This window comes from Tripterygium wilfordii, chromosome 14 (genome assembly GCF_013401445.1).
Source record: "Tripterygium wilfordii isolate XIE 37 chromosome 14, ASM1340144v1, whole genome shotgun sequence".
NCBI lineage: Eukaryota > Viridiplantae > Streptophyta > Magnoliopsida > Celastrales > Celastraceae > Tripterygium > Tripterygium wilfordii.
In genome coordinates, this window is record NC_052245.1 from 11,887,860 (window position 1) to 11,911,270 (window position 23,411).

Below are 23,411 nucleotides of genomic sequence, written 5' to 3' on the forward strand. Positions count from 1 at the left end.
GATTTTAATTAAAGCTTCACTGTTTGAATAATGTTTTCCAAAATGCTGGTTGTTTCCACCAAGACATAAGCAAGAACTACTAGAATAACTGATATTTTTATAATAAACATTTGATTTAAACATTCCTTCCTATGCAAATTCGAATTCTGCTACATTTAACATCACAGCAATTGCATCCATTCCAAGCATGTTGACAATTGAAATTCACATACTCACATATTACTTTCCTGCGGCTTTTTCTTGGGGTTTAAACATGGTTTCATGGTGGAAACAAACAATGATAGGCTCGCAAGAACCACGAAAACGTCTCTGAATCTCTATTTGGGGAAAGTACAATTAGGCCAGTTAACAATCTTGTTAGTTATCACCTTAAGCACGGGATTGAACTCGAAGAAATTGGTCGGTCGAAGCTCAAATCCGTTCCTCAACGTCGGCATTACTGGAAAATCTTCCTGTGAAGGTGCATGACGAAACCCCATTATGTACCACAACACTATGTCCTTATTCTCAATCTCCCTATTCCTGCACAAAAATCACAATATGGGTATGCATTGGATTATATTTTAACCAAGTAAGATTGATCAAGATATGGTGCATTACCTCAGAGTCCAAGTGGCTAATGTATCATCTCCTCTGCTTTGATCAACATATAGTCCTCCAGCCCATTTTTCAGACTTGTTATATGGAGTAACCCACAAATTGTAATCAGTAAAGGCAGCCCGGATTTGCGGGTAATCATCTTTCGCTAGCAATGGACCTGCAGTTGATCCTGGTATCAAGCGATAACCAACTTTGTTTCCGGGTTTAGTGTATTTATTTGGGTTCACCACCGCCACCTCCATTGGCTTTGAGTCGAACTTAATTCTTGCATCTAATTCAGTCTTTGCGGTTTCTTTCTCAACTGCCCAGTAACTCTTCCTTGGTACGCTCTTGTCTGTCACTCGCCTGGTTACAAAATTGGTCTTGATGAAGGAATTGGCAGCACCATCAATGTCAAGATCAATATAGAATGCCACAAAATGGTCATGGTTCACTGCAATGCTGTTGTCTGCTACAAGTGTTCCATGGGCATCTTCTTTTATTTGACTTGTGTGGGTGTAATCCACACCCTTTACTTCCATCACTCCCGTTAGCCCTACCTGTAAAGAGAATTGGGTCAGCGCCAGTCCATTTATATAACCAACAGCCACACGGATCCGAGTGTTTTGTCTTAATTACCCTAAATGTTGAAACGACCATACACGATTTCATATGGAATATATGCGGCATGTGAGATTCACGATTTTTCATAGATCATATGCATCAATCTCAACATGTGCGATAAAAAGACAAAAAACACAGAATTTCTTAACATTTTGGTTGCAAAACAAACTCAAAAGAATAAAAACGTTAAGCATTCTAGTGTTTTTTGTTTAACTATTTCAAATGTTGAGATAAACGCATATGATTCATTTGAAATTTTGTAAAAATTATATGCATCCATCTCAATGTTGTCGGAGATAGCTAAGGCCAAAATTCATTGACATCCATCCCGTAAGGGACTGCTGAAAAGAAATTACATGAACTCTATGAATGGAACCCAGCCCAAATAAAGTGTTCATACCACAACTTTGATGGAGCCGCTAGGTTTGAATTCCCAATCGACGACGTAGTCGTAGTTGCCGATTGTTGCCACCGTCCTCACCACTAGGCCCACATCTGCTCTAACCTCCCTCACCTGCAACGTGAATCCATTCCGAATCTATCAAAATTTGAAGTTAATCTAAAAAAGATCATCAAAATTTGATCACATAATCAATATACTTGACCTCTTCGCCGGGAACCCCTGTTTCCGTGTGCCGCCACATGATGTCGCCGGAATGTCGTTCAAATATGCAGATGGCGTTGGAGATCTTAACAGGTGTGCCGTCTGGACCAGCAATATGGACATCTATGAAAGCTGCATTGATCGGGCAATCGGTTAGGGGCTCCAATGGCGCTGTAAATTGACCCAACGCGTATTCGCCGCTGTCAAAGTAGGTTTCATCGTACCATCCCTCACTAGGATCCATGTAAGGTACGAATACTTCCGATATGTATCCTCTGTACATAACTTGACGATATTGCTGCTTTTCGTTGTCGAAAATTGATGCTAGAGAGAGAATCATGCCTGCTCGATAATCAAACCCTAGGTGGAACTCCCAATTTGCCCATCTAATCCATATGAAAAAAATTTGTCAGCTTAGTGAGCTCCCAATTTGCCCATCTTTGACTAATCAAATTATTTCTCTGGTTTCCTCTACTTGCTTTTTGAAATTTTCACTTTCTTCCCTTTTTATTTAGATTTTTTGGAATCCAACGTATCAATAATTCAATAATGTCGAGAAGCAAGTTGTCGTGCAGCAGCAGATTGTGACATAAATTAAGTCAAAATTTTAATCCAAAATTTCGAACAAGTTGACATACCTGACTGTATGTCCGTCAATCCTGAAGCCTGGATCGTCCAGTTTCATGGCGGCTGCACCATTTAGAAGTGGACCAAAAGGTTGTTTCAGCTTTGAAGTTTGGTATTCTGTTCCTTCAGCTTTTGGAACTGGAGGTCTAATCCTGTCTCTGTATTCTGTAATCTTCATCTCCTCAGTATCAACCACTATTGTTATCCCTTCTATTGGTCTCAAGTATATGTTAACAGAACCATCTGCATAATAACAAGGGACCTTCACCGCTGGTTTACTGTTCTTCTCTCCGAACCATCCAACCCCATAATAAGAACAAACAACATCAGAAATATTGAGCCCCCTCTGTTTGATGGAAGTTTTGAATGGCTCATATGCCATTACCAAATCAAATACAGCATCTTCAGGGTTGATTATTGGATAGCCAAATCCAGTGTAGACTTTATCAGAAACTGTTGATTTGGATGATAAATCGACTATAATTTCATGGGTTTGTTTGTTTAGCCTAGTAATGACTAGGGCTCTTCGAGGCGGCGGTTTGGTGGTGGGGTTTGATAGCCATGAAAGAATGGCTGGTTTGTCTGGCTCATCTAAGCCCACATAGTGAAAGCTGATGTTATGCTTGGTTTTTGGGTATGATTCATGGATAATGGCTTGGATTTGAGTGAATTCGGCTGGTGTTAGAGGGTCTAGTGGTTGATGCTTGGATTTTGAGATTGCTGAGGTAGTCAAGATAGAGTAGAGAAAAAAGAGCAGTGATGGTAGTTTCGAGTTTGCCATGCCTCTTTTGTGAGGAAAAGCACCTTACCTTCTTAAAACATCAGTTGTCCTCCTCCTTATTGAGAAAATATAATAAATATATAAAAATAGTATTGGGCCTATTGGCAGTGACATTGCATAGTTCAGCATTTGCATATCGATCATACCCACCAACTGCTGATACGATAAACATGTCTGTTTCGTTTTTAGGGTTGGTGGGTCAAACTGAGTGGAGTAGAGTCAATAGTGAGAAAAATATTATGGCGTGCATATTCATGAGATTATGTGAGCCATGAAATGGACCTTTTCTGGTGTTAGTAACTGGCCTAGAACAAACAAAGAACAAGTCAAAAGGACATGGATTCTTTTGAGTTTGAACTTTCAATTAAAAACTGAGTGTCATATTGCAATTCCAGAATTATAAATTAATTTAACTGTCAATTTTATGCTTGGACATGTAGTCTCTCCAGATCTCAGCCTCGGGAGTCTTCTGTACCAGCACCATTTCTTTCTTCTTAATGATTTTAGATGGTGCCAATTGCTAGTGTAATAAATTATGTTGGCTACAGTGAGTGGGTTGGTCCACTGCTTCTATTATTATTATGAGCGATGCGGTTCCATGCTTAATAGAGCGTTCCATGAATCAATTAATGAAACCAGGTAAGAAGTGGGAACTATTCAGCAAACAATAAATGAAGGAGCATTAACTAACACCTACAGCTACCCATTTTGCTTTTTACATGGAAAGGAATGAGAGTGTCAGTAAGAGAAAAAGAAAACTTTGGAAGTCGGGTTATTGCTCGTATTTTGTAATCAACTTGTCATTTCTTTTGCTGAATGTTGATTGTTGTATAAATTAATATTTGAGTATACTTATTTTCACATTATGATGAACTACTTTCGTACTGCCGAATATATCTCATCATACTTCTAGATAGGCTCTCTTTGTCCCTCTGTTCAACCCTGTATCCATAGATATTTAAAGTACATTGGCTGTCTTTCCTTCCATAATCCAATATTGTATGGAAAGGCTTGTTTGTTTATGTGGTGGTGGTGGTTGCAAAGAATAGGCTAGAGTAAAGTAGTGGTGCTGATCATGGGTGTTTGAGGGTTGGGTAAAGAGGGCAGGCAGTTGGACAGATGGTGTTGTGATCTGTAGAGAGAACTCCATACTCCTGAAACCTTAAATTTTCTCCCTGGACAACTTGTAACCCCCTAGTACTTCATTAGTAACAAGTCGGTCTCATGCAGTTGCTACAATTAATTTATCTCATTTGACACCAATGTCAAATGAGATAAATTACCTTTCGGGAGAATTTAGTTTAGTGTAGGTATCATTTTGGAACAAGTTTAAACCCCCTTCTAATGACTAATAGTCACGAAAAAATTGCTTTTAGCTGTGAACAAAGTCAATGTACGATTTACTATCTTCTACTTTTAGTTCCTTATAGAGTTTGGAATAATCTATTGCTTCTTTATTGTGTTTTTTTTGTTTCGCGTGCTTTATACTCTTTTTTTCTTTCGAAATGTAAGCAGATTTGAGGCTGAGTTGCAGACTTGGAAGAGAATATAAATGATTCATTGCCACTAATTCCTGGATATATAGCTCAATGCGTATTCGCATTGGAAGTTATTGGAGACAGGTAGACAGTGATTGCAATGGACGTCTGGTTACTCTGGTTTGTCTTGTTGGAACTCAACCTCGTTTATGTACTTTGAAAAAAGAAAATGTGAACTAAGAAAGCTGGTATAGGTCTGCTGGTGCAATAACTTCAGTTACAGTCTTATTAATTTTCAGTTTTAACACAGGATTGAACCCCAAGAAAGTGGTTGGGAAGCTCACAGAGTGTACTTGGTGAAGGTAGATCTTTCGCTAGAAGTGAACCTACAATCAATCCCGGTATCAACCTATAACCAGCTCTATTTTCTAGTTTAGTTTGTTTATTTGGATTCACAATAGCTAGCTCCATTGGCTTTAGCTTATTTGTGCATCCAATTCAATTTTCTGTGGCTTTGTCTTGAGGTTTAAAAATGGTTTCTTGGTGGAAACAAACAATGGCAGGCTCGCAAGAACCATGAAAGCATCATAGAAAACAATTCACGGGTCTCTGAATCTCTATTTTGGTGGAATTCATCAAAGACAAATGGAGATGAATTACAATGGACAGAATGTGTACTAAACAAACCGCCTGGCTATGGTCAGGTTGCAAGTACAGTTAGGCCGGTTGTCTTTGTTGGTTATCACTTTAAGCACAGGATTGAACTCGAAGAAATTGGTCGGTCGAAGCTCAAATCCGCCCCTCAATGTCGGCATTACTGGAAAATCTTCCTGTGAAGGTACATGATGAAACCCCACTATGTACCACAACACTATGTCCTTATTTTCGATCTCCCTATTCCTGCACAAATCACAATATGGGCATTGATTTATACTTGAACCAAGTAAGATTGATCAAGATATGGTGCGTACCTGAGGGTCCAAGTGCCTAACGTATCATCTCCTCTGCTTTGATCAACATACTGTTCTCCCTCCCATTTTTCAGACTTGTTATATGGAGTAACCCACACATTGTAATCAGTAAAGGCAGCTCACATTTGCGGGTAATCGTCTTTCGCTAGTAATGGACCTGCAGTTGATCCTGGTATCAAGCGATAACCAACATTGTTTCCAGGTTTAGTGTATTTATTTGGGTTCACCACTGCCACCTCCATTGGCTTTGAGCCCAACTTAATTCTTGCATCTAGTTCAGTCTTTGCTGTTTCTTTCTCAACTGCCCAGTAACTCTTCCCTGGTACGCTCTTGTCTGTCACTCTCCTGGTCACAAAATTGGTCTTGATGAAGGAATTGGCAGCACCATCAATGTCAAGATCCAGATAGTATGCCAAGAAATGGTCATGGTTCACTGCAATGGTATTGTCTGCTACCAGTGTTCCATGGGCATCTCTTTCTATTTGACTTGTGTGGGTATAATCCACAGCCTTTACTTCCAGCACTCCTGTTAGCCCAACCTGTATGGAGAATTGGGCAGGCTAGTCCATTTATAAAACCAGCAGTAGTACGGATCCGAGTGTTTTTGTCTCCGTTAGTTCAAATGTTAAGATAGACGCATATGATTTCATGTGGGACATGTGAGACCCACGATTCCACATAAATTATGTATGTTAATCTCAACATATGGGATAATGAGACAAAAAAACAATGAATTCTTTAAAATTGTGGATAGAAAACAAACTCGAGAAAAAAAAATGAAAAAAAATCTCATCATGTCTTTTGTTCCAATTATTTCAAATATTGAGATGAACGCACATTATTCATATAAAATTATGAGTCTAACTTGCTTCATATGATCCCTATAAAGTTATGTGCGTCCATCTTAGTGTTGAGATACAAGCTATAAAGTTATGTGCGTCCATCTTAGTGTTGAGATACAAGCTGAGACAAAAAAGATTAGGATGGGTGAGAGATTGCTGACAAGAAATTTAATGGGCTCTATGACTCGAGCCCAGCCCAAACAAAGCCTTCATACCTCAACTTTGATGGAGCCGCTAGCCGCTAGGTTTGAATTCCCAGTCAACGATGTAGTCGTAGTTGCCGACTGTTGCCACGGTCCTCACCACTATGCCCACATCTGCTCTAACCTCCCTCACCTGCACCGTGAATCCATTCCGAATCTATCAAAATTGCAGGTTAATTTAAAAAATATAATTAAAATTTGATCACATAATCAATATACTTCACCTCTTCGCCGGGAACCCCTGTTTCCGTGTGCCGCCACATGATGTCGCCGGAATGCCGTTCAAATATGCAGATAGCGTTGGAGATCTTGATAGGTGTGCCGTCTGGACCAGCGATATGGCCATCTATGAAAGCTGCATTGATCGGGCAATCGGTTAGGGGCTCCAATGGCGCTGCACAATAACCGAACCCGTATTCGCCGCTGTCTAAGTAGGTTTCATCGAACCATCCCTCACTAGGATCCATGTAAGGTACGAATACTTCCGATATGTATCCTCTGTACATAACTTGACGATATTGCTGCTTTTCGTTGTCGAAAATTGATGCTAGAGAGATGATCATGCCTACTCTATAATCAAACCCTAGGTGGAACTCCCAATTTGCCCATCTAATCCATATGAACAAATTTGTCAAGCCGTGCTGCTCAGTAACCTCCTAATTAGCCCATCTTAATTTCTTTGACAAATCAAATTATTTCTCTGGTTTCCTCTACTTGCTTTTTGAATTTCTAACTTTATTCGTTTTTTATTTAAGTTTTTGAATTCAACGCATCAATATTGTCGAGAAGCAAGTTGCCTTGATTTCTACTGATTAATGAATTAAGTCAAAATTATAATCCAAAATTTCAATCAAGTAGACTCACCTGACTGTATGTCCGTCGATCATGAAGCCTGGATCATCCAGTTTCATGGTGGCTGCACCATTTAGAAGTGGACCAAAAGGTTGTTTCAGCTTTGAAGTTCGGTATTCTGTTCCTTCAGCTTTTGGAACTGGACACCTAATCCTGTCTTTGTATTCTGTAATCTTCATCTCATCAGTATCAACCACTATTGTTATCCCTTCTATTGGTCTCAAGTATACGTTAACACTCCCATCTGTATAATAACAAGGGACCTTCACCGCCGGTTTACTGTTCTTCTCTCCGAACCATCCAACCCCATAATAAGAACAAACAACATCAGAAATATTGAGCCCCCTCTGTTTGATGGAAGTTTTGAATGGCTCAAATGCCAATACCAAATCAGATACAGCATCTTCAGGGATGAATATTGGATAGCCAAATCCAGTATAGACTTTATCAGAAACTGTTGATTTGGATGATAAATCGACTATAATTTCATGAGTTTGTTTGTTTAGCCTAGCAATGACTAGGGCTCTTCGATGCGGGGGTTTGGTGGTGGGGTTTGATAGCCATGAAATAATGGCTGGTTTGTCTGGCTCATCTAAGCCGACATAGTGAAAGCTGATGTTATGCTTGGGTTTTGGGTATGATTCATGGATAATGGCTCGAATTTGAGTGAATTCGGCTGGTGTTAGAGGATCCAGTGGTTGGTGCTTGGATTTTGAGATTGCTGAGGTAGTCAAGATAGAGTGGAGAAAAAAGAGCAGTGATGGTAGTTTCAAGCTTGCCATGTTTTTTTTGTGAGGAAAAGCACCTTAGTGCTCCTTATTGAGAAAACATAATAATAAAAAAAGGATTGGGCCTATTGCACTGAATGAGTGAGTAGAGTCAATGATGTGAATAGTATTATGGTGTACATATCCATGAGATGATGTGAACCATGAAATGGACCTTTTCTTTCTTCTCAATGATTTTAGATGGTGCCAATTGCTATAGTAATAAATTATGTTGGCTTCAGGGGGTGGGTTGGTCCACTGCTTGCTAGTCTTCACTGCAGGAGTGTTCCATCACACCATCCAATCTTTTTTTAAATTTAAAAACAGCATGAGTTCCACACTGTTAAACATATAGATGGTAGTGATGGAAATTGCAGGAAACTGCAGGGTTTCCCACCGCAGTACCCTGCTGAAGAAGGGGAAACATTCAGCAAACAATAAATGAGGGAGCATTAACTAACACCTACAGCTACCCATTTTTGTTTTTACATGGAAAGTAATGGGACTATCAGAAAAAGAAAAAGAAAACTTTGGAAGTTGGGTTATTGCTCGTATCTTGTACTCAACTTGTCATTTCTTTTCCTTTCAAAAAACACTTGTCATTTCTTTTGTGAATGTTGATTGTTGTATAAATTAATTAGTATTTGAGTATTGCTTATTTTTACATTGTGGCTGTTGTGAATCTCTCTATACTATATGATGAGCTACTTTCGTACTCCCGAATATATCTCATCATACTTCTAGATAGCCTCTCTTTGTCCCTTGTTCAACCCTGTTTGGCTCTCTTAACTCCCATATTCCAATTGTATGGAAAGGCTTGTTTGGTGGTGGTGGTGGTTTCAAAGAATAGGCTTGAGTGAAGTAGTGGGGCTGATCATGGGTGTTTGAGGGTTGGGTAAAGAGGGCAGGTGTTGTGATCTGTAGAGAGCTCCATCCTCCTAATAAACCTTAAATTTCCTTCCCTGGACAATTTCTACCCCCCAAGTACTTTATTAGTAGCGATTCGGTCTCACGCCGTTGCTACAATTAATTTATCTCGTTTGACACCAATGTCAACCAACCACCTTTTGGGAGAATTAAGTTTAGTGTAGGTATCATTTTGGAACAAGGAAACCCCCTTCTGACGACTAACGGTCACCAAATACTTGCTTTTAGCTCTGAGCAAGGTCAATGTATGATTGGCAAACATATATCTTATATTTACTATCTTCTACTTCTAGTTCCTTATAGGGTTTGGAATAATATATTGCTTCTTTACATTTTTTTTTCTTCGAAATGTAAGCAGATTTGAGGCTGAGTTGTAGACTTGGAAGAGACTATAAATGACTCATTGCCGCTAATTCCTGGATATATAGCTCAATGCGTATTCGCATTGGAAGTTATTGGAGATACGTAGACAGTGATTGCAATGGACATCTGGTTGTTCTGGTTTGTCTTGTTGGAACTCAACCGCTTTATTTACTTTAAAAAAGGAAAATGTGAACTAAGAAAGCTGGTATAGGTCTGCTGGTGCAATAACTTCAGTTAGTCTTATTAATTATCAGTTTTTGGCACAGGATTGAACCCCGAGAAATTGGTTGGTCGAAGCCCACACATTGTACTTGGTGAACGTAGATCTTTCGCTAGAAGTGAACCTGCAGTTGATCCCGGTATCATCCTATAAGCAACTCTGTTTTCTAGTTTGTTTATTTGGATTCACAATAGTTAGCTCCATTGACTTTAGATTATTTGTGCATCCAACTCAATTTTCTGTGGCTTTTTCTTGGGGTTTAAAATGGTTTCATTTGTGGAAACAAACAATGGCAGGCTCTCAAGAACCATGAAAGCATGATAGAAAACAATTCACGGGTCTCTGAATCTCTATGGAGATGAGTTACAATGGACAGTCACAGAATGTGTACTAAACAAACCGCCTGGCTATGGTCAGGTTGCAAGTACAGTTAGGCCGGTTGTCGTTGTTAGTTATCACTTTAAGCACAGGATTGAACTCGAAGAAATTGGTCGGTCGAAGCTCAAATCCGCCCCTCAATGTCGGCATTACTGGAAAATCTTCCTGTGAAGGTACATGATGAAACCCCACTATGTACCACAACACTATGTCCTTATTTTCAATCTCCCTATTCCTGCACAAATCACAATATGGACATTGAATTGTATTTTAACCAAGCAGGTTTGATCAAGATATGGCGCATACCTGAGGGTCCAAGTGCCTAACGTATCATCTCCTCTGCTTTGATCAACATATGGTCCTCCAGCCCATTTTTCAGACTTGTTATAGGGAGTAACCCACACATTGTAATCAGTAAAGGCAGCTCGGATTTGCGGGTAATCGTCTTTCGCTAGTAATGGACCTGCAGTTGATCCTGGTATCAAGCGATAACCAACATTATTTCCAGGTTTAGTGTATTTATTTGGGTTCACCACTGCCACCTCCATTGGCTTTGAGCCCAACTTAATTCTTGCATCTAGTTCAGTCTTTGCTGTTTCTTTCGCAACTGTCCAGTAACTCTTCCTTGGTACGCTCTTGTCTGTCACTCTCCTGGTTACAAAATTGGTCTTGATGAAGGAATTGGCAGCACCATCAATGTCAAGATCAAGATAGTATGCCAAGAAATGGTCATGGTTCACTGCAATGGTATTGTCTGCTACCAGTGTTCCATAGGCGTCTTTTTCTATTTGACTTGTGTGGGTATAATCCACAGCCTTTACTTCCAGCACTCCTGTTAGCCCAACCTGTATAGAGAATTGGTCCAGGCCAGTCCATTTACAAAATCAGCAGTCGTACTCATACGGGTCCTAGTGTTTTTTGTTCCAGCAATCCTCAAATTTTGAGATAGACGTAGACGATTTTATTTCACATAGGTCATGTGCATATTGTGTCAATCTCATCATGTGAATGGTCGGAACAAAAAACACCAGGATTCTTAATATTTTCGTTGCAGAACAAAGTCAAAAGAAATTAAATGGGCTCTATGAATAGAACCCAGGCCTAACAAAGCCTTCATACCCCAACTTTGATGGAGCCGCTAGGTTTGAATTCCCAATCGACGACATAGTCGTAGTTGCCGACTGTTGCCACCGTCCTCACCACTAGGCTCACATCTGCTCTAACCTCCCTCACCTGCGTCATGAATCCACTCCGAATCGGTTAAAATTGCTTGTTAATCTGAAAAAGATGATCAAAATTTGATCACGTAATCAATATACTTAACGGGAACCCATGTTTCCGTGTGCCGCCACATGATATCGCCGGAATGCCGTTCAAATATGCAGATGGCGTTGGAGATCTTAACAGGTGTGCCGTCTGGACCAGCGATATGGACGTCCATGAAAACTGCATTGATCGGGCAATCGGTTAGGGGCTCCAATGGCGCTGCACAATAACCGAACCCGAATTCGCCGCTGTCAAAGTAGGTATTATCGTACCATCCCTCACTAGGATCCATGTAAGGTACGAATACTTCCGATATGTATCCTCTGTACATAACTTGACGATATTGCTGCTTTTCGTTGTCGAAAATTGATGCTAGAGAAATGATCATGCCTGCTCGATAATCAAACCCTAGGTGGAACTCCCAATTTGCCCATCTAATCCATATGAAAAAAATTGTCAATCCGTGCTGCTTAGTGATCTCCCAATTTGCCCATCTTAATTTCTTTGACAAGTCAAATTGTTTCTCTGGTTTCCTCTACTTGCTTTTTGAATTTTTAACTTTCTTCCTTTTTTATTTAAGTTTTTGAATTCAACGCATCAATATTGTCGAGAAGCAAGTCGTCGTGATTTCTACTGATTCATGAATTAAGGCAAAATTATAATCCACAATTTCAAACAAGTAGACTCACCTGACTGTATGTCCGTCGATCATGAAGCCTGGATCATCCAGTTTCATGGTGGCTGCACCATTTAGAAGTGGACCAAAAGGTTGTTTCAGCTTTGAAGTTCGGTATTCTGTTCCTTCAGCTTTTGGAACTGGACACCTAATCCTGTCTTTGTATTCTGTAATCTTCATCTCATCAGTATCAACCACTATTGTTATCCCTTCTATTGGTCTCAAGTATACGTTAACACTCCCATCTGTATAATAACAAGGGACCTTCACCAGCAGTTTACTCTTCTTCTCTCCGAACCATCCAACCCCATTATAATTGCAAACAACATCAGAAATATTGAGCCCCCTCTGTTTGATGGAGGTTTTGAATGGCTCATATGCCTTTACCAAATCAGATACAGCATATTTAGAGTTGAGTATTGGATAGCCAAATCCAGTGTAGACTTTATCAGAAACTATTGTTTTGGATGATAAATCGATTATAATTTCATGGGTTTGTTTGTTTAGCCTAGTAATGACTAGGGCTCTGCGAGGTGGGGGATTGGTGGTGGGGTTTGATAGCCATGAAAGAATGGCCGGTTTGTCTGGCTCATCTAAGCCTACATAGTGAAAGCTGATGTTATGCTTGGGTTTTGGGTATGATTCATGGATAATGGCTTGGATTTGAGTGAATTCGGTTGGTGTTAGAGGGTCTAGTGGTTGGTGCTTGGAGTTTGAGATTGCTGAGACAGTCGAGATAGAGTAGAGAAAAAAGAGCAGTGATGGCAGTTTCAAGTTTGCCATATCTTTTTTTGTGAGGAAAGACACCTGAACTTGTTCCTCCCTTAAAAACAGCAGTATTGCTTCTCCTTATTGAGAAAACATAATAAATAAAAAACTTTATTGGGCCTATTGGCTCTGGCATTTCATAGTTTAGTATTTGTGTATGGATCATATGCCCGATAAACAAATTGGATTCTTTTTTGGGGTTGGTGGGTCAAAGTAAACTGAGTGGGTGAGTATAGTCAACAGTGAAAAACTATTATGGTGTATACATATGCATGAGATGATGTAAATGTTGAAGATTGGCTCACGATTTGACAAGGTGAGTACAAGACATCCAATTATTGATTTGGTGGCTTTGAAAAAACAGAGACAATTAATTATCTTTACCTCGAAGTCAAATATCCCATCCCATGAGGGTTGACATGAAACCATGCGTAGAAATTTGAAGATCATGACTTATCAAGTAGAAGATTTGGCCATGCAATATCTTCAATATGCTTTAAATGCTTAGCATGCGTGGTGACTAGTTTGGGCCTATAAATAGGCAAGTTTGTTCCATGTTATACATGGAGGAGAAAAGCAAGCAAGACAGCTGAGAAAAAGAGTGTTTGTGAGAGCCTGTAAACACAAAGTTTGAGTGACTCTGTGCTTGGGTTTGTGAGTGGTACTTGTTCTTGTAATATCTTTGGTGATAAAGTGTTTAATCTCTTCCACCCGTTGACGTAGGCAATTGCCGAACCACGTAAATATAAGTGTCTCTTTGTGTTTATATTTATTTTGGAGTTCCTGGGCACAACAGTAAACCATGAAATGGACCTTTTCTGGTGTTAGTAACCGGCCTAGAACAAACAGACAGAGAACAAGTCAAAAGAACATGGATTCTTTTGAGTTTGAGCTTTCAATAGTAAAGTTAGGAGTGTCATATTGTAATTCTAGATTTATAAATTAATTTAATTGTCAATTTTTATGCTTGGACATTTAGTCTCTCCTGATCTCCGCCGCAGGAGTCTTCACCAGCACGATTTCTTTCTTCTCAATGATTTTAGATGGTACCAATTGCTAATGTAATAAATGATGTTGGCTAGTGGCTACAGTAGGTGGGTTGGTCCACTGCTTGCATTATTATGAGAGATGTCATTTCTTTTGCTGAATGTTGATTGTTGAATTAGTTAATATTTGAGTATACTTATTTTTACATTGTGTTTGTTGTGAATTTCTCTATATCCATACTTATTTTTACATTGTGTTTGTTGTGAATTTCTCTATATCCATAGATATTTAAAGTACATTGGCTGTCTTACCTTCCATAAATATTATCTGCCGCGCATGACCATCCAATTGTATGAACAGGCTTGTTTGTTTGTGTGGTGGTGGTGGTCGCAAAGAATAGGCTCGAGTAAAGTTGTGGGGCTGAATGGCTGATGATGGGTGTTTGAGGGTTGGGTAAAGAGAGTAGGCAGTTGGTCTCATTAGTAGCAATTCTTTGAAACTAAAACCTTACAAATTTTCTTCCCTGGACAATTTGTACCCCCCAGTACTTCATTAGTAGCAATTCGGTCTCACGCAGTTGCTGCAATTAATTTATCATGTATGGAACTAATGTCAACCATAGAGCTTTTGGGAGAATTGATTTTAGTGCGGGTATCATTTTGAAAGACCTAAGCACACTTCTAATAGTCACCAAAAATTTGCTTTCAGCAGTGAATAAGGTCAATGTGTGATTGGCAAACATATATCCTATATTTACTATCTTCTACTTCTGGTTCCTTATATAGTTTGGACTTTGGAATAATCTATTGCTTCTTTATTGTGGTTTTTTTTTAACCGTGTGCTTTACAAGATTCTTTTTTTGAAATGTAAGCAGATTTGAGGCCGAGTCGCAGACTTGGAAGAGACTATAAATAATGCATTGTAGCTCGATGTGTATTCGCATTGGAAGTTATTAGAGACTGATAGACAGTGATTGCAACGAACGGCTGGTAACTCTGGTTTGTCTTGTTGGAACTCAACCTCATTTATTTACGTTAATAAAGGAAAATGTTAACTGAGAATGCTGTGGTTTAGGTCTTTTGGGGCAATAACTTTAGTCACAGTCTTATAACTTTCAGTTTTAGCACAGGATTGAACCCCAAGAAATTGGTTGGTTGAAGCTCGAATCTGCTCTGCTTTGATCCTCCAGCCCATTTTCAGACTTTTTACAACGAGTAGCCCACACATTGTACTTGGTGAAGGTAGATCTTTTGCTAGAAGTGGTCCTGCAATCGATCCCGGTATCAACCTATAACCAACTCTTTTTTCTAGTTTAGTTTGTTTATTTGGATTCACAATTGCTAGGGTTTCTTTCACACTGCCCAATAACTCTTCCCTTGTACTCTTTTGTCAGTCACTGGCTTGGTTACCAGATTGGCCTTGACAAAGGAATCGACAGCACCATCGATGTCAAGATCAAGCTAGTACGCCAAGAAGAGGCCATGTTTCACAGCAATAATATCTGCTACAAGCCAACAAGTGTTCCCAACTGCCTTCAACTGACTAATTTGAAAATTTTTGAAATATTTTTTATACTCTAATTTCAATGAAGCCGCTTGGCTTCATGAATGATAGTCATAGTTGGCAATTATTGTCACCATCTAGCATAAAAGTTTCTCACCTGATGACATGATTAGTTGAGTTAAAACCTAGCGCATGACTACAAGGGTATTGCTCGAAAATTGCAACCCAAATGTAGCCAAAACAAATTTCCATGCACACATCTAGCAAGAAAGATATGCGAGGCTTTGATGTGGTCAAGATTCATTAGAGGCTTTGTTCAAAATTACAATTTTGTGAAATATTAACATGTTTATAAATAAATAATAATCACATTTTTTAATTTTTTATTACCTATAAATTATAGTATATTATATAATGTTAATTATTTATTTAGAAATAAGTAATTATATTATTTTACATTTATTTTTAAAATTTTATAAAATTCGATTTTATGATTTGATTTTGCACGCCTTCCACGATTCGATTTTGCATGTCTTCCACCGATCTTATGTAAGATTCCAATTTTGACAATCTTGAATCACACCCTTCTAAACCCCACATATTCCCAACCGAACTGTCTTTTGCTATTACACATTCTCAGATCACGAGCACCCAACACAAACTCAATCAAGGAGTCCATGGCCATGGCAAAGCCAAGCCCCACTCTCTTCACCCTCACAACCCCAAACCACAACCCATCAGTTCTCCCATGGAAACAACCCTCAATTTCCACACCCTTTAGTCCCAAAACTCTCAAGCTCATTGCACCACAACGCACAACCATTACAGTAGCAGCAGCAGATGGGAAAACAGATGCACCAACAGCAGAGGCTCCAGTCGGGTTCACCCCACCCAAACTCGACCCGAGCACCCCATCCCCAATTTTTGCTGGCAGCACTGGTGGGCTTTTGAGGAAGGCCCAAGTGGAGGAGTTTTATGTGATCACATGGGACTTCCCCAAAAGAACAGATCTTTGAAATGCCAACTGGGGGTGCAGCCATCATGAGGGAGGGTCCGAACCTGCTGAAATTGGCTAGGAAAGAACAGTGCTTGGCTTTGGGTACTAGGCTTAGGTTTAAGTACAAGATTAAGTACCAATTTTATAGGGTTTTCCCTAATGGAGAGGTTCAGTACTTGCACCCAAAAGACGGGGTGTACCCAGAGAAGGTGAACCCTGGTCGTGAAGGTGTGGGTCTGAATTTGAGGTCCATTGGAAAGAATATTAACCCAATTGAGGTTAAATTCACCGGTAAACAAGTTTATGACTTGTGAGGTGAGTTATGCTTCACGTAATTTGTGTGTATGTGAGTATTTACTGAAGTTTATTTTGTAATTTTTAGTATTCTGGATATACCTATCGGACTTGAACTCATGTGTCACGACCTCCTGTTTATTTTAAGAGTTTACTGTGATCAAATTCAACATCTCAATGAACGATCCGTTGTTGTGAGATTCGTTGTTGGTGCTCACATATACAAGGGCCCCAATCGTTGTTGGCTGGAATGCTGTAAAATTTGGTTGCTATCAGAGATCAATAGTATATTGAAAATCACATAAACCGAATACATTCGAACTCCATTATTCAATATTTAATATTCGAATGAATGTTGCATATTGATGTGATTGAAATGAAATAATTTATTAGAGTAATTAAAGTATTTTGAAAACACCCATCAAATTTAAACTCATGAGTCAAGACTTCTCGTTTACGTTAAGAGTTATCGCGATTAAATTCACAATCTAATCTTGCGATCCATTGTTGTGAGATTCGTTATTGGTGCTCACATTTAGTCACATACAAGGTGCCCCAATCGTTGTTGGCTGGAATGCTGGAATATTTGGTTGCTATCAGAGATTAATAGAATATTGAAAATCACATAACCCGAATATATTCGAACTCCATTATTTCTATATTTAATCTTCGGATGCTGCGTATTGATTGTGATTGAAATTAAATAAATTATTGGAATAATTAAAGTATAAGATTAGTTAAGATTGAAGGAGACTAGACAACATGTGGTAGAAGAGTCATCATCATCAAACTCGTTGATAATTACAAGTCTTTCATTGTCTATCACGTCTTCTTTCCTCGTGAAACTAAAATAATTTATTCTCCTTATCATTTTTTATCATCAAGACGACACGTCGGTGCTTCACATCCCTATCTGATTCCCTTTTTCTTTAGGACAACTCCACACTCCACAAATGAATTGCACAATTCGTGGACGAGGGCCCACGGTAGAATTCACTACATTCGTCATCACAAATGTCCAATCTCAAGGGTTGGTTTGGTAAAAAATTTTGATTAGCATTTATACTATTTACTTTTTGTTTGTCAAAACGATCATTTTCAAACCGGAACAATTTCTATAACATTTTATGGTCTTTTTCAAATGCTACAAAATTGATGGCATTTTGAAACAAGCATATTATACTGATAAAATTGTGTTAGATTTGGTGTCACAAAATAATCGTAAGGCTGTACCTTAACATTTATGCTAAAAATCAATCTAAATGTTGACAAAAATGTTAACCAAACCCATCCTTTAGAGGGATCATTTTGAGAGCATTTTACTATTTTTTTCCAAATATACCCTTAATTTTTGTTGTGCTCCCGTAAATACCCTCATCTTCAACTACCCTCCCCATACCATCATCCACAACTCACCGCCAGCCCCTTCCTATACCGTAGATATCCTACTTCGATCAAAGAGAGATTGCATCTCTGCCGGAGCTGGGCCACTTTTTCAAACACCGGTGACCAAACCAGTCTCTGGAGAGAGACTGCATCTCCACCGAAGCTTGGCCTCTTTCTTGCAAATTTGTCTTCGTTCGGTGATTGCGGATTCTCATTAGTCGACGATAATCATGATGATAAACCATCTCGTCCATCGTCTTCATTCATAGACTCAAGATCACCAGTTCATCTCCGTCATCTCTGTGTTGCGATTGTAGATGAAGATTCTGGAGTACTAGGATTGACAGCTCAATCGTTAACTTTAGTTATGGGAGGCAACCAGAGTTGAGCCTTTAAATAACAAGGCTATTTTAGGTGATTATTTCAATTGTAATATTTAATGTAAATATGTGTTTTGTTTTAGAAATTAACTGAAATTTTTTGTTAAATTTTAAAAATAGAAATTAACGTAAATATGTATTTTATGTTAATTAATAATCTTTATTTATAAATTACTTTTAATTTATTTTTTCATTTATATCTCCGTTACAACTAAAATGCATAATACCTCCTACGTAATTTGTCAGATAAAGTTACACAGCATAAATGTTACCAGCAAAAGTTCAACCAAACACTACCAAGTATTCATGCAGCATATCTGCTATTAAAATCGTCCAACATTTCTGCTACCACCATTTCTACTATCATATCTGTCACTTTCAAATTTAAAGAATTGAGTAGATTCCAAACTATTGATAAGCAGTAAATAAATTGTTGAAAAAATATAATGACTTAACCCAGACAATACATGGATTGACTTGGACAATTCGCGATTGAGGGTCCTGCAATAGAAATCACTACATTAATCATCACAAACATCAAATCTCTTTACCAAATTTAAAGAATTGTGTGGATTCCAAACTACTAATAAATAGTAAATAAACGGTTGAAAAAATACAATGACTTTTACTGCAGATGCTCTTAACCCGGACAATACATGGATTGGCTTCCATCAACATTCACAAGCTTTGAGTTAGTATGTCAACATTATTTTGATTAGAACCTTCTCCAATTGCTTCACAATTTTAATACGTTATTAAGAACATTAGTAACATTTAGGGATTCCAGTTTTATTACATTTTCATTGAAACCCCTTTTATGTACAACACATTGACACACATCCACACTTAACAGTTAACATTATGCACACAAATTGATGCCAGGCACAGCCTAACTCAGGCACCGACGGCTGTGGTTGCCAGAATGGAATCAATTTCGCTTCTGGTGCTGCTGATCCCTTTATCACCGCCGCCGCTGGTATCGCTTAACCATATTTCTGGTATCACTTGGGGAAGCTTGTTCACATACTCCAATACATAATCAGCTTCTTTACTTTTCACCGTCTTACCGACCTAAACAAATTTAGCCCAAAGCAACAATTAATTATCCGACGACGTTTTCTAAACTTTGTTGAGTTTATTACAAAGAAATCAAATTACCAAAACGGTGCGTAGCCCCAAAGCCTTTCCTGCCGCCACGTTGCAGACGTTGTCGTCTAAGAACAACTGCGCAGGGAAAAATTGTCGGTCAGCGTCAACTTCGCCAACCAAAATCGAAAAATCAAACCGTCTGATTGATACATACCGTACGATGAGGATCAACAGCTGCGACACGGATAGCGATTCTCATAGCGTCCATGGAAGGCTTGAGAAGGACAGGGAATTCGTCCGGACGAGTGGATTTGGAGAGGTTTGTGTTCATCGTCTCGAAACATATGATCTGATCGAAGCAGTCTCCTAACCCTAGCCTCTCTAGAGCCCTAATCGCGTGATTTCGGTCCGAATTTGTGAAAATCTGGACAAACCAAAGCGGAATTAGAAACAAAAGAATGATCTGATGATTTTTTTTTGTTTACTTTCTTTGGTTTGAACTTACGAGTTTTCGTTGTGTGATTGTACGCAACAGATTGCGTAGCTGAGAATCTGGTTGGATCAGCTCGTACGGTAATCTCCCGTGCACGAAACTGTGGTAATCATCGGCGTCGATGTCGTACCCTAACGCCTGCAATTAACAAAATCATTAGCAAATTCGATTTAGTAGAGTGAAATTGAAACAATTACATAAACAATTCACTGAATCAACGAAGGCGCAATGAATTTACTCGTAAACCAGCAAGAGTGCTGCCGTAAGTTTTGAATAGCTCAACTCGGAGGCTTGAAGCTTTGTTCTCTGCGAATCCGCATTTCTCGACTAAGAAATCTGCATCGCCAAAAATAATCATGAAATCAATTAGCCTGATCGCGATTGAAAGAACTTGCTCGAAACGAATATATTTGTACTTAAAATGCAGTACCATCAATGTTCTTCTTAAGAGCTTCGCCTATCCCGAGCTTTGATGAATACAACGTGTCATCCAAATCTGTTGCAGAATACACGATAATAACAATCACGATCAGACCACGATCGGTGACGAAGAAACCACGAATTATAAGAGAGATAGAAACACAGAGAGAGATATACCGAAGATGACGCAATTGAAGGGAGAATCGGACTCACGGGCAGATTTGCTGCAGAAATCCATGGACCAAGATGGAGAATTCGAATGCAAACAAGTGAAATTTGGAGGTTTAGACGTGATTGGAACGTGAAGCGAACAGGGACTTTGAGAGGGACGACCACTGCCGTATTTATAGAGATCAGCGACTCGTCGTTGCTGACTCAGGCAGCAATTTCATCCACTGTAAGGACGGAAAACATGATCAGGTAGGTACTTGTAGGACGAAAATGCCCTCCACCAATCAAATTACAGCATAAGATGATAACTACATCATCACCACAAAAACGTGGATGAAATGGCAAAAAATAAAAATCTATCCATCCGTCAACGTGTTCTGCCTGTAAAGGAATAATTATCTGGTACACCCTCACCCACTCTATAATTTACAAATAATTCATCGCCAAATTATTCCAAATCATACGGCTTATATTTATTAGAAAGATAATGCTATTTTTTTGTTGTTGAGATAATGCACTATAATAATCTTTTTTCTTTTCTTTTTTTTTAAAAGGTCAAAAGACCCAATATATATTTCAGAACTCACCACGTGAGTAAAAGAAATGGAGACCATCAAAGGTACTCGGGCCACCATAATGGTGGAATACAACCAAAATAAAAAAGTTGGACAAAACATATAATAATAAGACATAAATCAGCTTATAAGACACCTTATACTGATTCTCCTCCTAGGCCTTGCATATCTCTTTCCCAAGCTAGCTTCTCTGCATAAACAATATTCACAACCGAGCTAGGAACTTCCTCAATCCAGACCTGAGCGTCTTGGACGAGGAGCGCATGTTTGGCCATGGAATGAGCAGCCAAATTTGCTGTACGTCGCACAAAGACAACCTTCCAACTCATGAAATAGCCTAGCAATCTCTTGATTTCCTCTATCACTTTACTCCATACAGCACGGGTTGGAACACTCCCATTAATTGCATTAACAATGACAGCAGAATCACCTTCAAATATCAACTCAGTAAAGCCCAACTCAGCAGACAATTTCACTGCTTGTAAACAAGCCAAAGCTTCAGCCAAGGTCGGTTCTAGTATAGTAGATCTCACCAATGCACAACTGGCCAAAATGTCTCCATATTCATCTCTAAATACAATACCCATACCTGTACGATTAGTTTGAGTATGTATAGCAGCATCCCAATTAGATTTAACGACATTCCTAGGAGGACCTCGCCAGAACTCTAGTATCCGTTGATTATTCTCCAAAATACCACCAGGTTGAGGGATTTCCAAGCTTTGTTTAGCTTTAATAAAATCATCAGCTGTATGAATGCCTCTCAAGGCTATCTGTGTAGGATGCATAAAATTCCCTTCATGTACAAACTTATTTCTCCTTAACCAGATCATCCGCATTGTGATTGCCAAAGTAGATACTTCTTGAGTAGAAAGAACACACCTTATATCATTCCAAAACTGCCCAAAGGACCCATTGAAGTACGAATTCAGCTTTTGTAATTTTCGGAGACTAACACAAAATACATCTCTTGCCGAAGGGCATTCCCAAAGTGCATGGAGTGTTGTTTCATTATTCTGCCTACACAATGGACAAACCGGGTTATCAAGAATATGCCTATGATGTAACAAAGAATTAGTAGGCAATATTTCATGGACTGCACTCCAAAGAAAAACCCTCGTGGAAGGAGGGACATTCAAGGACCATATATGAGTCCAAACCGTAGTACAAGGATTTGCTATTGGCTCCGAACAAGAAGCAGATGGTCTTTCTCTTATTTCAATCGCACGGTAATATCCACTTCTAACTGTGTATGAACCATTGGATGTCCCATTCCAATATACTGAATCACTAACATAAGGAGACCCAATTGGTTGTTTCAATATCATACTTGTTGTTTCCACATCAAACAATTCCTCTAATAGTCTAACATTCCACCACCCAATTGACCAATCTATAACAGTATCCACCATAGCTGTCCTGGGAATGCCTAACTCTTCTATATTAGCATTATATATAATTGGTTTCGGCAACCAATTATTCCCCCAAATATGTACTGTTGCTCCATTCCCTATCCTCCACCTCAATCCATCTTCTATCAGATATCGTACATTCAAGAAGCTTGTCCACAAGTAAGAAGCATTTCTCTTCTTCTCCACCTTAAGGAAATCAGAGTTCGGAAAATATTTGGCTTTCAATACACGACTGGATAACGAGGTTGGGTTTATAATGATTCTCCAACACTGTTTCGCCAGTAGTGCTTCATTGAACGCCTCAATATTTCTAAAACCCATCCCTCCATTTTTCTTTGATTCACAAAGTTTAGACCAAGAAAGCCAAGCTTTATAAGTACTTTTAGAATTATCACCCCACCACACCTTACGCAGGATTTGATCCACCTCAGTACAAAGACTCTTAGGAAATTGAAATAATTGCATTGCATACGTGGGTATAGCTTGTAACACAGATTTAATAAAAACTTCTTTACCTGCCTTGGATAAGTTTCTATGTGACCAACCCATGACCTTCTTCCTCATTTTATCTAAGATATAAAGAAAGGCCGACTTTCGTGATCTTCCAACGATTGCCGGCAACCCCAAATATCTATCATAATTTTTTGCCTCCACAACCCCAATCATAGAAATCATCCGTACTTTCTGTAGAGGAGAAGCAAATCGGCTGAAAAAAATACTGGTCTTGCTGTAGTTGATCATTTGACCCGAGACTCTTCCATACTCAGTTAGAATACTG

At 39.0% G+C, this 23,411-nt stretch overlaps 3 protein-coding genes, 3 long non-coding RNA genes and 2 pseudogenes across 7 annotated transcripts; 4 read left to right on the forward strand and 4 right to left on the reverse strand.

Annotated features, from left to right (window-relative positions):
• Nucleotides 1–77: 77 nt before the first annotated feature.
• LOC120015215 (primary amine oxidase 2-like) lies at nt 78–3,250 on the reverse strand. Its single transcript, XM_038867516.1, has 5 exons — nt 2,446–3,250; nt 1,809–2,193; nt 1,604–1,717; nt 601–1,139; nt 78–522 (listed from the first exon to the last, which is right to left on the reverse strand). Exons 1-5 carry the CDS (start codon nt 3,213–3,215, stop codon nt 318–320), a joined length of 2,013 nt encoding a protein of 670 aa, XP_038723444.1. The 5' UTR covers nt 3,216–3,250; the 3' UTR covers nt 78–317.
• Nucleotides 1,918–6,038, forward strand: LOC120015219. The gene is made up of 4 exons (XR_005471716.1): nt 1,918–2,056; nt 4,731–4,837; nt 5,004–5,094; nt 5,257–6,038. It is a non-coding gene; the product is annotated as an uncharacterized LOC120015219 (long non-coding RNA).
• On the reverse strand, nt 5,292–9,512 carry LOC120015213 (annotated as a pseudogene).
• Nucleotides 6,759–10,275, forward strand: LOC120015218. Of its 2 annotated transcripts, XR_005471715.1 has the most exons (5): nt 6,759–6,881; nt 7,004–7,181; nt 9,614–9,756; nt 9,885–9,977; nt 10,135–10,275. It is a non-coding gene; the product is annotated as an uncharacterized LOC120015218 (long non-coding RNA). The 2 variants fall into 2 exon arrangements; XR_005471714.1 differs by lacking the exon at nt 10,135–10,275 and having other exon boundaries at nt 9,885–10,085.
• Nucleotides 10,134–12,966, reverse strand: LOC120015214 (primary amine oxidase 2-like). Its single transcript, XM_038867515.1, has 5 exons — nt 12,172–12,966; nt 11,541–11,916; nt 11,336–11,449; nt 10,523–11,061; nt 10,134–10,451 (listed from the first exon to the last, which is right to left on the reverse strand). The coding sequence occupies exons 1-5, from the start codon at nt 12,939–12,941 to the stop codon at nt 10,229–10,231; spliced, it is 2,022 nt and encodes a 673-aa protein (XP_038723443.1). The 5' UTR covers nt 12,942–12,966; the 3' UTR covers nt 10,134–10,228.
• Nucleotides 12,967–13,525: 559 nt separating this feature from the next.
• Nucleotides 13,526–14,116, forward strand: LOC120015217. The gene is made up of 2 exons (XR_005471713.1): nt 13,526–13,665; nt 13,928–14,116. It is a non-coding gene; the product is annotated as an uncharacterized LOC120015217 (long non-coding RNA).
• A 1,962-nt stretch (nt 14,117–16,078) lies between these two features.
• Nucleotides 16,079–16,885, forward strand: LOC120015216 (annotated as a pseudogene).
• A 2,193-nt stretch (nt 16,886–19,078) lies between these two features.
• On the reverse strand, nt 19,079–20,813 carry LOC120015345. The gene is made up of 7 exons (XM_038867729.1): nt 20,653–20,813; nt 20,486–20,551; nt 20,294–20,391; nt 20,068–20,193; nt 19,777–19,986; nt 19,632–19,697; nt 19,079–19,544 (listed from the first exon to the last, which is right to left on the reverse strand). The coding sequence occupies exons 1-7, from the start codon at nt 20,711–20,713 to the stop codon at nt 19,368–19,370; spliced, it is 804 nt and encodes a 267-aa protein (XP_038723657.1). The 5' UTR covers nt 20,714–20,813; the 3' UTR covers nt 19,079–19,367.
• Between the last annotated feature and the right edge of the window lie 2,598 nt (nt 20,814–23,411).